Source organism: Orcinus orca, chromosome 7, assembly GCF_937001465.1.
Source record: "Orcinus orca chromosome 7, mOrcOrc1.1, whole genome shotgun sequence".
NCBI classification, from domain to species: Eukaryota; Metazoa; Chordata; class Mammalia; order Artiodactyla; family Delphinidae; genus Orcinus; species Orcinus orca.
The window spans coordinates 76157364-76170544 of NC_064565.1; the positions used below are offsets into that span (position 1 = coordinate 76157364).

Consider the following 13181-nt stretch of genomic DNA (forward strand, 5'->3'; position numbering starts at 1 on the left):
GTAGTGTAAACTCTTAGAATAAAGTTCAAAATCTTTAACTCAGCAGCCTGCATAGTCTGGCCCTCACCTACCTCCTCATCCTATTTTTGTGCCCACATCTCTAGTTCTCTATGGAGTTTTGTTCAGTTTCTCAAAAATTTCAACTTTCTCCTCAGCTCAGTTCTTCATCACCTGTTGTTCCCTATGCCTGGAAAGCTCCTTCTCCAACTCTGCTTGGATAGCTCTTGCTCATCTATCAGGCTCAGCTTAAAAGATCACTTCCTCAGGGCAGCCTTTCCCATGAAGGTTAGCTTTCATTCATGTACTGTCATTACATCTTACATTATGGTACTGTTTAAATGCAGCTGTATGATTATCTGCGTAACTGTAAACTCCTTGGGGTTTTACAGCTGCCCTTTTCCAGCGTCCCCCAGCGCCTGGCTTATAACAAGCGTTCCATAAATGTTTGTTGAGTAACAGAATGATGATGGAGGTGGGATTCTAACTCAGGACTACCTCAGAGCCTGAGGCCCTCGCCTCCGCCGCTCTGTTTCTGTGCTTTCTCGTAGACAAATAGTGAATGTAGGAAATGACAGAGATGCACGGTTCGCAGAGCCCCAGTCCGGACTGAGTTCTAAAGGGGAGGGGTGGGGGTGGAGTGGGGCATCTGCCTTGGAGGAATCTAAGCCGCGGCGAGCATCCCTGGCACCGGCGGGAGGCCCCGCCCTCGGAAGCACAGGAGCTCCCCCTCACGGCGCGACCCTGCCGTCCCAGGCCCCGGGTACCAACGGCTTCGGCCCGCGCCGGGGCGGCGGGACTTCAGCAAAGGCCCAGGCTCCCAGTAGAGCCTGGAGGCCGCGTGGGGCTAGCAGGTCTCCCCAGGCCCTCGGCTTAGGAGAGCCCCTCCCAGCCCTCCCTGCAGCGGCTACCCTCGGCCTCGCCCACGCGGGGCTCCTGACGTTGGCTTCGGGCCCAACGAGAGACCGGTCATTCAAAACAACCACTGTCCTCGGCCCCCGGAATACTCCAAGGACCAGCGTGGACGCAGCTCCCCTCTCCTGGACAAGCAAACCATAATCTCAGAGTTGGTTTCTTCCCTTTTCTTGTCCCTTCCCTTTTCCCGTGTCCAGTGGGCATAGGTCTTGAACTTGAGGATGGACAGACCTGGGATGGTTCTGATTCTGAAGGTGTGAAACCTCAGGCCTATCCTGTAACCTTCCTAGTCTCGTTTCTGCGTCTATAAAGTGGGGCTCCCAGCGCCTATCTCGCTGAGCAGCATCTAACTTTTTCAGAAACGGAAATTCTCTGGCTCCACTCCAACCAACTGGATTGGAAACTCTAGGGTAGGATCCAGCAATCTGTCATAACAAGCCACAGGTGATTTCAACACAGGTTAGATTTTGAGAACCACTCTACAGAGGGGCCAATTAAATGAAATAAATATTGTGTATAAAGAACTGGGCAAATAGTAGATGCTCAATAAATAGTGGTTATGGAAAACCACACAAAAAAAGGAAAAGCCCAAGCATAGATAAAAGAACAGATTGGTGATTGCCAGAGGCAGGGGGTGAGGTGGGCAAAATGGGTGAAGGGGGTCAAAAGGTACAAACTTAAGTTATAAAATAAGTAAGTCTTGGGGATATGATGTATAGCATGGCAACTATAGTTGATAATAAAATCTTGAAAGTTCTCATCACAAGAAAAAAAATTCTGTACCTATGTATGGTGATGATGTTAACTACATTTATTATGGTGATCGTTTCAAAATATATACATATATCAAATTATTATGTTGTACCCCTGAAACAAATATAGTGTATGTCATTTAAAATTTTTTTTAATTGAAAAAAATTTTTTTAATTTTTAATTGAAAAAGAATTTTTAATTGAAAAAATATAGTGGTTGACCATGGAACAATTAACGTGATAAAGATGAAAGGTACAGATTTATTTCTTGAGAAATTCAGCTTCATTACTCTGGTAAATTTTATTGCTTTTCCTTTTTATTCATTGCAGAAACTTCAAAAAGGACACACTAGAATTAATTAGAAATGTTAAGATTGCCCAAAAAAGGAGCACCTAGATTTGATCAAATTCAAGATGAAGAAACTTACCTGGAGAATTTAGCAGTACAGAGAAATGCTTCTGCTTTTTTTGAAAAATATGATCGGAGTGAAGTACAAGAGTTGCTGACTACTGCACTAGTTAGCTGGTTGTCTGCCAAAGAAGATGTCCACTCTCAAGTAGACATCCCGTGTGGAATTATGAGTCAAATAAATAATGTAGCCTTCTCCACTGCAATCCTACTGACTCCTGTAGACCCTACTGCCCTCTTAGACTATAGAGAAGTCCATCAAATCATAAGGGAATTGGCTGTTGGAATTTATTGCTTAAATCAAATTCCTTCAATCAGTTTAGAAGCTAATTATGATCAGAGTTCTTCTTGTCAATTACCTCCAGCTTATTATGATACCAGAATTGGGCAAATTCTGATCAGTATTGACTACATGTTGAAAGCACTATGGCATGGAATATATATGCCCAAAGAAAAACGAGCTAGATTCTCTGAATTGTGGCGTACCATCGTGGACATTGATCCAGATGGGAAGCCTCAAACAAATAGAGATATTTTTGCAGAGTTTAGTTCAGCAGGTAAGAGAATTTAATTTGTTTTATTTTTATTAGAAGCCTTTTTTTAAAATTTAAAAGTAATTTATCTGTGACTCAGTTTTATGTATTTAGCCATGTTTCTTGAAAGAGGTTTTTCTGAATTACAAAGTATCTTTTCAATAATTAATAATTAATTTTTTTCAATGTCACCTTCTGAAGCTTGGTTAGGACCTGTTAGGTTAGGACCTTGGTTAGAAGTGTTCATTTGCTATTTACTGTTATCTGTTGCTAGACTTCTGTGAAGTTCAAATGCTTGGGAGTAAGATTTGCTTGATGACACTAAGGCAGCCTGACTCACCTGCTATGGGTTGGGTTTCCAGATGTGTTTCAGGCTCTGTAGCTTTTGTGTGTACCAGCAAGCAGTACCATCTCTTGGAGATGGTATCTCTGTGTCTCAAAGACAGTTTAGATAGCTAATAGCTCTCATTTCTATGCAAGGTAATCAACTTCTGTTGAGAGCAGACTCCAAGAGTATTGAGTATAGGCAGAAATTCTACCCCTCTGGGTGAGAATTAGTCTATGATGTTGGTGGAATCAACAAATGTCACTGGATAGGTGCAGAGTACCTACGATTGGAGGATCACTGGCTTCTAAAAGATTATAGCTGTAGCTGGAACCGAAAAATCTCTTCTTGTTGTTCAGGTCCTTGGGGTGATTAGGGTGAAGTAATGCAAAATGCTGCCAGTAATGTCTAGTAAGTTCCATTAATTTCTGCATTCCCTTGACCGGTCTGGTAGTTCCTCTTAAAGGGTACTGATACTTTGGCACATGCAGATACATTGTTGAAGAGAATATGGCATGGTCAAAGTCTTGAAAACATTTGTTAGCGTTCAACCAGAAGTGCTATCATTTCTGGTAGTTTAGGACCTCCAAGACTAGTTGAGCTCACATAAATAAAATGTATCTAAATTAAGGTGTCATTTTGATGTCAAAGATGGTAGAGTAGTTGATGACTCTTTTATCCTGGAAGTTGTCTAGTAATCTATATTCACCACTCACTGGAAGACAGTAGGGAATATGGCACAAGCCAGATAATGTTTCTGCCTACTTGCATTGGCCAAGATGTGTCTATAAGCTACACTGTTTGCCCTTCTTGATTGAGATGATGCCAGGAGCTTTGTGAAGATCTGAGCTCCATGGAGGTTAAGGATCAGCACGATTGGATGGTGGGTTTTAACGTTAGAGCTTTGACAGTCCTGACAAAAATTGGGTTTGCTTTTCTTCCCTTTTTACAAAGATTACTTTGAGACTCTCATCAGAAAGGAGGTGGAACTAATGAACCATCATTCCAATCTGGCATGTGTCAAACAAAGCAAAAGCCAGAGCTGACAGATTGACTGGTAAAGAAACAATGAGCCCTTTTTAGATCCAGATATCTAGGTGGAAACTCTTATACAAGTCAAATTCCAGGAGAGTAATCCAGGTTAGAGGTGCACATTGAGGATTCAGTCATTCATATGTTAAAGTCACAAGAGCCTTTGAATCATCCAGTGAGAGCATCAATAGTAAGAGAGATGGCCAGGGCAGGAGGGAGCACGTGTCCTGTTTTGTATCTATGGACAAAGGGCTCCTACTTAGTTGATGATAAAAATCAGTTATATCAAGCAGCTTTGTGGCCCAACATCTGGTCTATTGAATCTAGCTGTCTGTCATATCTGAGGCCACCCTCTATGAGTGGTGCCTCACAGTGGTGCTCCTGGTTGAAGAGATCAGAGACACATAGAAACATTCGAATCAAGCTGTAGGTGGACTTTGGGGAGCACCCAGAGACTAAAGTTATCTGTCTTCCATGGCTTACATTTTCAGGGGTGACATTCAAAATAATTAACCACCAGCACAGCATGAGCACTGACCAATCAGAACAGACATCAGCAATAATGCTGGAACAGGATCTCAGAGACCTCCTGCTTGGCATATGTACCCTTTGCTGGATCATGGAGCTTTCTAGGCTATCCCAGGGAAGGGAGGCATTCAAAGAGCTCAGGGCTATAGCAATTTAATTTACCACACAATATGGAAGATTTCAATATTTTAACAATGTGGCCGTATTGATACGTAACTAAATATCGGTCCCAGACATTTCAACTTAATTCTCCTTTTCTGGATGGAAATACATGTCTTGACTATTATGATTTTTCGACTTAATTCTCCTTTTCTGGATGGGAATTCACGTCTTGACTATTATGATTCTACCACTAAAATATCTCAAAATCATCCACTTTGCTTTATCTCAACTACAACACCCTGATACAGAACACTCTTTTCTCTAGCCTTACATACTGCAACTGCCTTCTGGCTGCTCTCTCTGTCTATAACCCCTTTTCCGCTGAATATGAATGAGGCTGGAAACCTTTCAGAGCCAGTCACTCTACCACCATGTGCCTTGGGGAAAGTGCTGTGTATGTTACACTAAAGCGCTTTGTAATATTGGCTGCCGGACAATCAAAGAAGAGCATCATATGGGGATAGAGATTTTTTTCTCCCTCCACCACACTTCAGGAGTCTGCTGAAGAACCAGCAGCATCAATATGCTTCAGGCACTGTAACAAAGGTATAGTGCAAACAATTGTAAATGACCAAGCAGCACACACTCGAGGTGTGCTGGAGCAGAGTTTTCAGGGGGAAACTCCCAGAGGCAGCAGCAGGAATAGGTACATGTTCCCCATCATGCACCACATCTGGAGCATCACTATGAAATCCTGCAGGGCTAAGCATCAAATTCCGGGAAAGGGACCTGGACTCTTAGAAGGTGGGGCTTTTATGCTGCATGCTTAAGGATATACAGGGTCAGACACCAGCATACAAGTGCAAAGTGTATTAGCCTAGGTTACCCCCCAAATTAGGGCCTGAAATGAGGGCTTAAGTCAGAGTAGTTTATGTGAAATGACTCCAAGGAACAGGAGTGAGGGACAGGAAAAGTGGATAGAAAAGGAGGAGTCATCAATCCAAGGATAATGCTGTTGAGCTTTCATCACATGAATAATTAGGGACGGTTTTGCTGGGACTCTCTGGGGAGCCACATAGACTACGCTTCAGGATTGTCAGCCCGAGGGATGGAAGAGGAGAGCATGTTTTCCCTGACTTCTCTCCTTCATTAGTCAAAGGTTCCATGAGAGTTAACTCCCTCATCTAGATTTGTTCATCCGTCAGAATGGTGGAATGGGTTCTGTCAGGAGTCCAACACAGCAGTGGCAGAGAAACCCCAGGGCAAAAGTAAGGGCCACATGGTGCAGTCAGGTTACATCTGTGTGGAGCTGGTCCATGCAATGACAGCTAGAGTGAAAAATACTGTCTGGGAGGAAGTGAGGTAGGGAACAAAATGTGTCTGATATAGAGTATGACTTATGGAAATTTGGCTCTAACCCTGTGCTCTCAGCTAAGTCCTTGCAGTTGCCGCTGTATGGTGGCAAGACAGTGGCGAGACTTGCTATTTCATCTTTCACGTTTGGGGAAACAGCACCTCCTCTCTTCGAGACTGGGTTCAAACCTTGCAACTGACCATGTGATTGCCTTAAACACTGTGCTACAGTGAATTTCCGAGGAACTCTGCGGGAGGCCAACTATTTTTTTGGGAGGGAAGACTGCTGGGAATCACTGAGGCCAAGTTAAGCTTCACCTGTTTAATACCTTTTGCACTGTATAAAACCACCAGCAAACACCACCTTTAAAAAATGGTAGCAACAGCAGTGGAGAATAGAGCACTCCAAAAATCTAGTCATATTATCCAGTTTGCTGAGAAGGGATACTCATTAGGGCAGGTCCCTTGATCTGATGACCTTATTTAAAACCAAAAGCTGGTAAACTGAAATGGTTCTTTTTTTATGCCTCTGCTCATTCCTTGTCCTTTATCTGGAATGCCCTTCTCTCTCACCCCACTCTTCTGCATTCTTCCCCAGGTTATTGCTACTCATTTTTCGAGACCTGATTCAGACACAGCCTCCTCTCTTCTGTACACATTGTACCATTTTGTGTTGAAATTATTGGTTTCATCTCTGTCTTCCTTAATAGATTTTCTGTGCTTGAGAGCTTGAGAGCACACAAAAGTATGCCTTTTTTGTCTTTAAATTCTCATCACATCTACAGTGCTTGGCATGTAGTAAATTTCAATACATGTAGAAATTAACAGATGGTTAACAGAGTGTAAGAGAAAAGGAATTGAAGGCAACTCTCGGGTTTTTAGTTTGAGGAACTGATAGATAAATAGTGCTTTTAACTGTGATAGGGAATGAAAGAAAAGCAGATTTGGGGGAGAGGAAAGGTGGATTTTGTTCGGGAGTGCCTCTAGGACATTCAAGTAAAGATATGTATTAGGCATGGAGAAAGAATCTGGAATTAGGAGCAAAACCAGGGCAGGAGAGAATATTAAAAGAAATTAGCATAGAGGTTAAAACGACGGAATCTTGTATTTCTCCCCTTCCCCCCCACCCCCCCCCCGCCTTCCAAATTTAGTTATATCCAATTTTTAGTTAAGTCCTCTCTCGTTTTTTTACTTCATAATGACTTTGTACATATCTTCCCAGCTGATTTGCATAACATGCTATGATCACATTTCCTTTCATTAATAACTTCTAATTTTTTGTGACATGAACAATTGTGCATTCTTCAAGAAATTCGCTTGGTTTTCCATTGTACGTGTCAATTCAGCCCCAAACTTTTGAGCAGAAATATCGAGCTCCTCTCAGTGAAGTGAAATATCAGGTGGTGCAGCAGTTCCATTTTCTCCTTAGAGATGTCTCTCTCCACACTTTCACCCTCGTACTCCCATCTGAGCTGATCGATTATTTTCTCTAGGCACTTTACTGCTCTTCAAAATCCATCCTCCCATTCTCCATCCTTCCTCCGTCCCTCCTCCGCCTCCCTCCTCCTGCCAGTGTCGGTCTTTCACCTGAGAGGCCTTCCTCACCAGTCTGGTGATCCTTGCTGTTTGTTCCATCCTGGTTGAGGGGTGAGGCAGGAGCCCGCTTGCTGACTAGTACACCACGCTGTAGAGTGATTAGGAGGAAACCTTGCTGTTTCACTGGGGAGACTTTCCCCAAATGCCGTATTTGTAGGTCTCTTCTCTTTGATTGGTCTGTTTCCTCCTATATCCTGCTTGGAGGGGGCAATGAGTCTGGCGCCAGAGGAGGGGAATGGTCTGTGGAGCTCCCCATTCCCTTCTAGTTTTTCAGCCTTCCTGCCCTTCTGGGGTGAGAATTGACTTGCTGCATTTTGGCTCCCATCCACTCAAGCCACAAAGTTTTAGAGGAATCAACAGTGCTCTAGCTTGTGTTTAGATCTATTTTAACTGTCAGAAACGCTTAATTTCTTTTTAATCTCAATAATTTATCTTACTAACTCTTTTGCAAAAGGGAGATGAATCATAGTGGCCATCTTAAAAATCCAAGAGTATTCTGGCTTTTTTAATATGTAGATTTGAGGAAGAAAAAAAGGAAAAAGAAGGGGGGAGGCACGTTGATGAATTATTTACACTTTAAGGCACATATGTTACAAACTCCACATTTTCTATGAAGTCTTATTTTACGGTTCTAAGCCGTTTTTCTCAAGCTTTGATTAAGGTTGTAAATATCTTAAAAAAGACAATTTGACAACAAGAAACAATTTAATTTCATCATAAATGGGAAGAAAATGTAATATAAAAATTGTCATTCATAATATAGGGTAAAATCAAGTTTCAATTCTTGTTTCATCATGATTAGTTGGTAGGAAAGTTATTTATTGTATATGTTTAGCTTCTGTTATCATCAAAAAGAAGAAATATGTAATATAGGACCTGAAAAAGCAAATATACTTTATGCCCAAGTAAGAAGCTGATTCTCTGCTTAAAGGAATATCACATTTCTTCTTGTTCTTCCATATTTTCTTTGATTAAAGATGGGACTTACGTTATTATGTTTCCATGGTGTTGTATTTCTCCAAAGAGAATGAAAATCAATTCTTTTTAATTCCGCAAGCTTCCATCTTTCTTTACTCTGCTTAGTTACCACGTATCTATCTGATTTATTCTTTGACAATTTTACTGGCATTTCATTATCCCTTTGCTGTCATTTCGGTAGAATTTCAAGATGAAACCCTGTCTTCAGTCTACTCTGTTTATCCAGAGACCAAGTAAGAAATTTTCACAATCTAAAATCTTTCTTTTTTACTGTGAAGGTTTGATAGATATTACAAAGGATCCAGATTTTGATGGCATCTATGATGAAGACATGAATGAAGATACAACATATAATCCCAATAGCCCTGAAGAAAAAGCTGTGTTTATGAAATATGCTGAAAATATTCTACTAAAGTTGACATTCAGTACCACACAAGTTCAACAGTGTGAAAATGTTTTTATATTTGAAACAGCCTATTGGCTTACTAATGCTGTAAGATATAATCAGGATTATCTTGACATTTGTACCTACCAGAGATTACAGCAAAGGTTATATCTTCAAAAAAAGATTATTCAAAAACACTTTGAGAAGAAAAAAGAAATCAGGAAAGGGATAGGATACCTAAAATTAATATGTTTTCTGATTCCATTTCTACTGAGTTTAAAAAAGAAGATGAAAGTTCCATATTTAAGTAGTCTGCTTCAGCCTTTTTCAGGTAAGAGTATCACCAAAAATTATATATAAAATATAGCTATATATTGAACTTATATGTAAATTCAATTTTGTTTCTAGTATGTGGGTCCCAGCATGTAACCAAGCTGTAGCCTGTTAAAAATAAAAAGCAAAATGTAATGTCTCCAAAGTAATTAAAAATACTTGGTATATTCACAGAGTACATGGTGTATATTTATATCAATTATAAGGACTGTTGAAAGACTTAAAATGAGTTCTGAGAAAATAGGGAAATATGCTATGTTCACGATGGGACAACACTATATTATATCTCATTCAAATTATAAGTTCAGTGCAGTTCTACTCAACATCCCTATTGTGTTTTTCATGAAAGTTTAGAAATTGATTCTGAGATTAATATGGAGCAGTAAAAGATCATGAATGCTCTTACATTTCTGAAAAAAAGATGAAAACATATTAAAAACTTTAGTAATATATTGGTATTAAAACAAAGAAATAGACAAATGTTAGAGAATAGAGAGCTAAAATAGGACCATGTTTACATGGAATTTGACAGGAATGCAGAGCAGACTATTCTTCCCACCCAGATTAGCACACACAATTTGTGTATTTTCACTGGTGCTCAAACTTGTAGGCTTATTATAGTGGGCTTTCTATTCAGATGGCAAATTTTCAGTAGAAATTTTGCAAGTCACTTAATGAAAATTTGTATCATGAGAATTATGATAGTGAAGATTATAATCCATATCTGTAAACTATTTAAAAATGGACTCATGACAGCTTGTCCAGGATGGGGGTGGGAAGAATGTCATGTGTATGGAACTAATATGCTTAAAGAGGATGTTAGCAATATCTGTAATGTCTTATTATTTAAATTGTTGGAAACAAATATGACTAAATATTAATAATTAATTTCCAGGTGGTGAGATTAAGGTGTTATATTTTTCTTTGTACTTTTCTAGACATTTTGCATTTCTCAAAATACATTATATACCTTATATTGATGAAACTATATTCTGCTAACAAGTCAAAATATTGAATAAACCTAATCCTTGCCAGGATTTTAGAAAATTATTTTTCAAAGTAAATTTTATATGTGTAGCTTCATTACTTTCCAGAAAAATGGGCTGATTATTTTTGTCATGTGAGAGATAACCACCATTTTCTTTATAGTATCTCTCTTTTCCTTAACTAGCTCAGGTAACTTTTGTTTATTTAACTAAAGATTCTCCACAGCACAGAGTTTCAAATCTTTTCTGATAATTGGGGGTAAAATATTAGTCTTAAGCTCATATATAGTAATCAATAAGTAAAATAATGTTTTGATTATTCTTTTGAAACGTCTGTACAATGAAACTACAAAAAAGACCAAAATGTATGATATAAATATATTTTAATATTTAAAATATACATTAAGAGCATGAATAAATAGACTGTAATTGCCAAGATTTCCATTTCACATAGAATTTTTTCACTTTATGAGAAAGAGAATTTAGACCTCAAAAATATGATTGCCTATATGCTGTTATTCAATTTTTAAACAAAAATTTGTTTTCATTTTTGGAGACGACAAGGTCAAGACAGAGCGAGAATTGCCTCCATTCATTTATGGACGAGATTTTAAATGCCAGAATTTTCACTACAAAGAGGATCAATATTTTCATGTTCATGGAGGAATTGAATTTGATATCAGCACTCCTTCAATTGAGAATGCTTTGGAAGATTTTAAGGTTTAAATTATTATTGTTCCTGAAATGGTTTGTCATTTCGCAACTCTTTTATCCTATTCTCCAACCAGAAAGATTCTCTGTTGGTACAGGCACTAGGCAGCTCTCCAAATGATTATCTTCACAACTCACTAATTTCTTCAAACATTACATAACGTATATGAATTAAGTGCAAGTATATCTAAGGTCTTGTGTTAGATGTCAGAGATAAAATGATAAATAAGCTAGGCACAACTATCCTTGCAGAATTTACAGACTTCTAATGGACCACATTTGCCCTAGAATAGTTAACTGAAGAATACAGTAGAAATCCCTGAACATTAACTACATATTCTTCCATTTTTCTCAAAGATTAGTATTAGAACAGAGATCCTCAAGAGTTTGAGAACAAAATTTATCTGGAAAACATAATACATTTCAATTGTCATTGTTTTTCTACCTTCTCCATATTATATTCTTTTTAAAAAATTTTCCTCTCTAATCCAAATTAGGGATTGGATATATTCAGTTATTACCAGGGTCACTTGGGATTTTTTATTAAAAATTTGTTCTTTACAGGTATAAAATTTCATCTAAAATAAGTTAACAATTGTTTAGATTTGTTTAAAGATTTTTTTTTTAGTAACATAACTTGTATTTTAGAACAATTTAGAAAAAATACGGGATTGTGCTGCTAATACGTTTGCAGAAGATTCAGGATACAAAGAATATTACTCAATACCAATCATGAAATTAAATGGAAAAAGGTAAGGATCTTGTAGTAATTATTCGCAGTAACACAACTTGTTGAAAGCAGAAAACCGGAAAGTGTCAAAATGCAAAGGCTAACTTAAAACCTCAGGAAGAAGATCCTAGAACAATAATAACCCCCGTGAATGACTACGGACTCTGTTACAAAGTATTAAATGTTATATTTATTACTTCATACACCTTGATACGTTCTGTGTAATAATCCTTAGACATTGTAATTTGTTCTTACAATGAACACAGTGGTTAAATGGGGATGGAGGTGGGGCTCAAATCCTATGGGCCCACTGAAAAGCAATGGACTCAGCATATACCCCTTTGTTTCCATAACAAATATGATTTTAAATCCTCTTCCTCTGCTGGGTCTTGTTAAGCCTGTCATCTCTTAGAGCACCATGTTTCTCTCAGTATTTTTAGGCTCTTTTATGTATGTTCTTGGATTTTCACAGCTTGGAAACTGAAATTTGTAAATAAGGGAAATAGAATGCAGAGGAAACATTTGAGTTGGAGGTAGAGACAAGATTTTAAAGCATATTGGAGTTTGTTATGTTTTTCTTAAAGTCATGGAAGTAGTTGAGAGGCTAGGGACATGTCAGGAACTCTGGAGAATAGAAACCTTTAAGGGGGGTGGGGAGTAGCAGAGGAGAGAGCAAAAGAGACTGAGAAGGAATGATAGAGGTAGAGGAGAAACGAGAAAGTATGACAGCATGGAAGCCAAATGGGGAGAAGTTTTAAAATATGGTAATAGTTAAAAGCGTCAAACTCAATAGAGAAAAAGGCCAAGTTGATTTAAGACTGAAGAAAGCCCTCTAAATTTGACAATGACTTGATAAGAGAAGATGTGGTTATAGAAGGCTATGTGTAATAAGTTGAAGGATAAAGTCGGGGAGAGTTCATGGGATGTGAAGAAGTAAAGACAAAGATTATAAATTTCTTTCAAGATGCATGGCAGTGAGGAAAATAAGAGGAATAAGGCAGAGGGAGAAGCAGATAAAAGATGAAAGGTGGATCTTTCCACGGAATACTGCCTGGATGCACACAAGGTACTAGAGCTAAAGTCAAAGACCATGTGGCTAACAGCCTCCATGATTTTGAAGGGAACTAAGAAGTAGATCTCACTCCTCTGGAATGGACTGTTGGTGTGCATCTCCCTGGAGGAGGAACCTCTGAGGGACCTAGCACCTGTAGACATACTCCATGTACGATTCTTGTCAAGCTGGAGGCTCTTCTAAACAAAGGTTTATTCTCCCAGGTTCTAGTGTCTAGTGGGACATGAATGATCCTGGAAATGCAGGGAAAGAGCGGGAATGAAGGCTGTGCTTGATGAGAGGTTGTTGTGGGTGAAGGAGTATGGTTGGTGTAAGCACCCTGCCATTGCACCCTAAGGGATCCAGTCATATCGCTGCAGTGGGATCTCATAGTGGAATTGTTTCTCTAGTTTCTGACGAATGCACAGCATTTGGTTATCAGTGTTGGCAAATTGTAGACGGATT

At 39.0% G+C, this 13181-nt stretch overlaps 1 protein-coding gene across 1 annotated transcript in view; it reads left to right on the forward strand.

Annotated features, from left to right (window-relative positions):
- The window catches only part of ANKAR (ankyrin and armadillo repeat containing), an 88779-nt gene that overhangs the window by 4816 nt on the left and 70782 nt on the right, over positions 1-13181 (forward strand). The window contains exons 2-5 of the mRNA XM_004276930.3: positions 1995-2630; positions 8799-9236; positions 10781-10944; positions 11584-11687. Coding sequence (XP_004276978.1) covers positions 2030-2630; positions 8799-9236; positions 10781-10944; positions 11584-11687 — 1307 coding nt within the window. The 5' untranslated portion in view covers positions 1995-2029. The remainder of the gene's footprint in view (positions 1-1994; positions 2631-8798; positions 9237-10780; positions 10945-11583; positions 11688-13181) is intronic.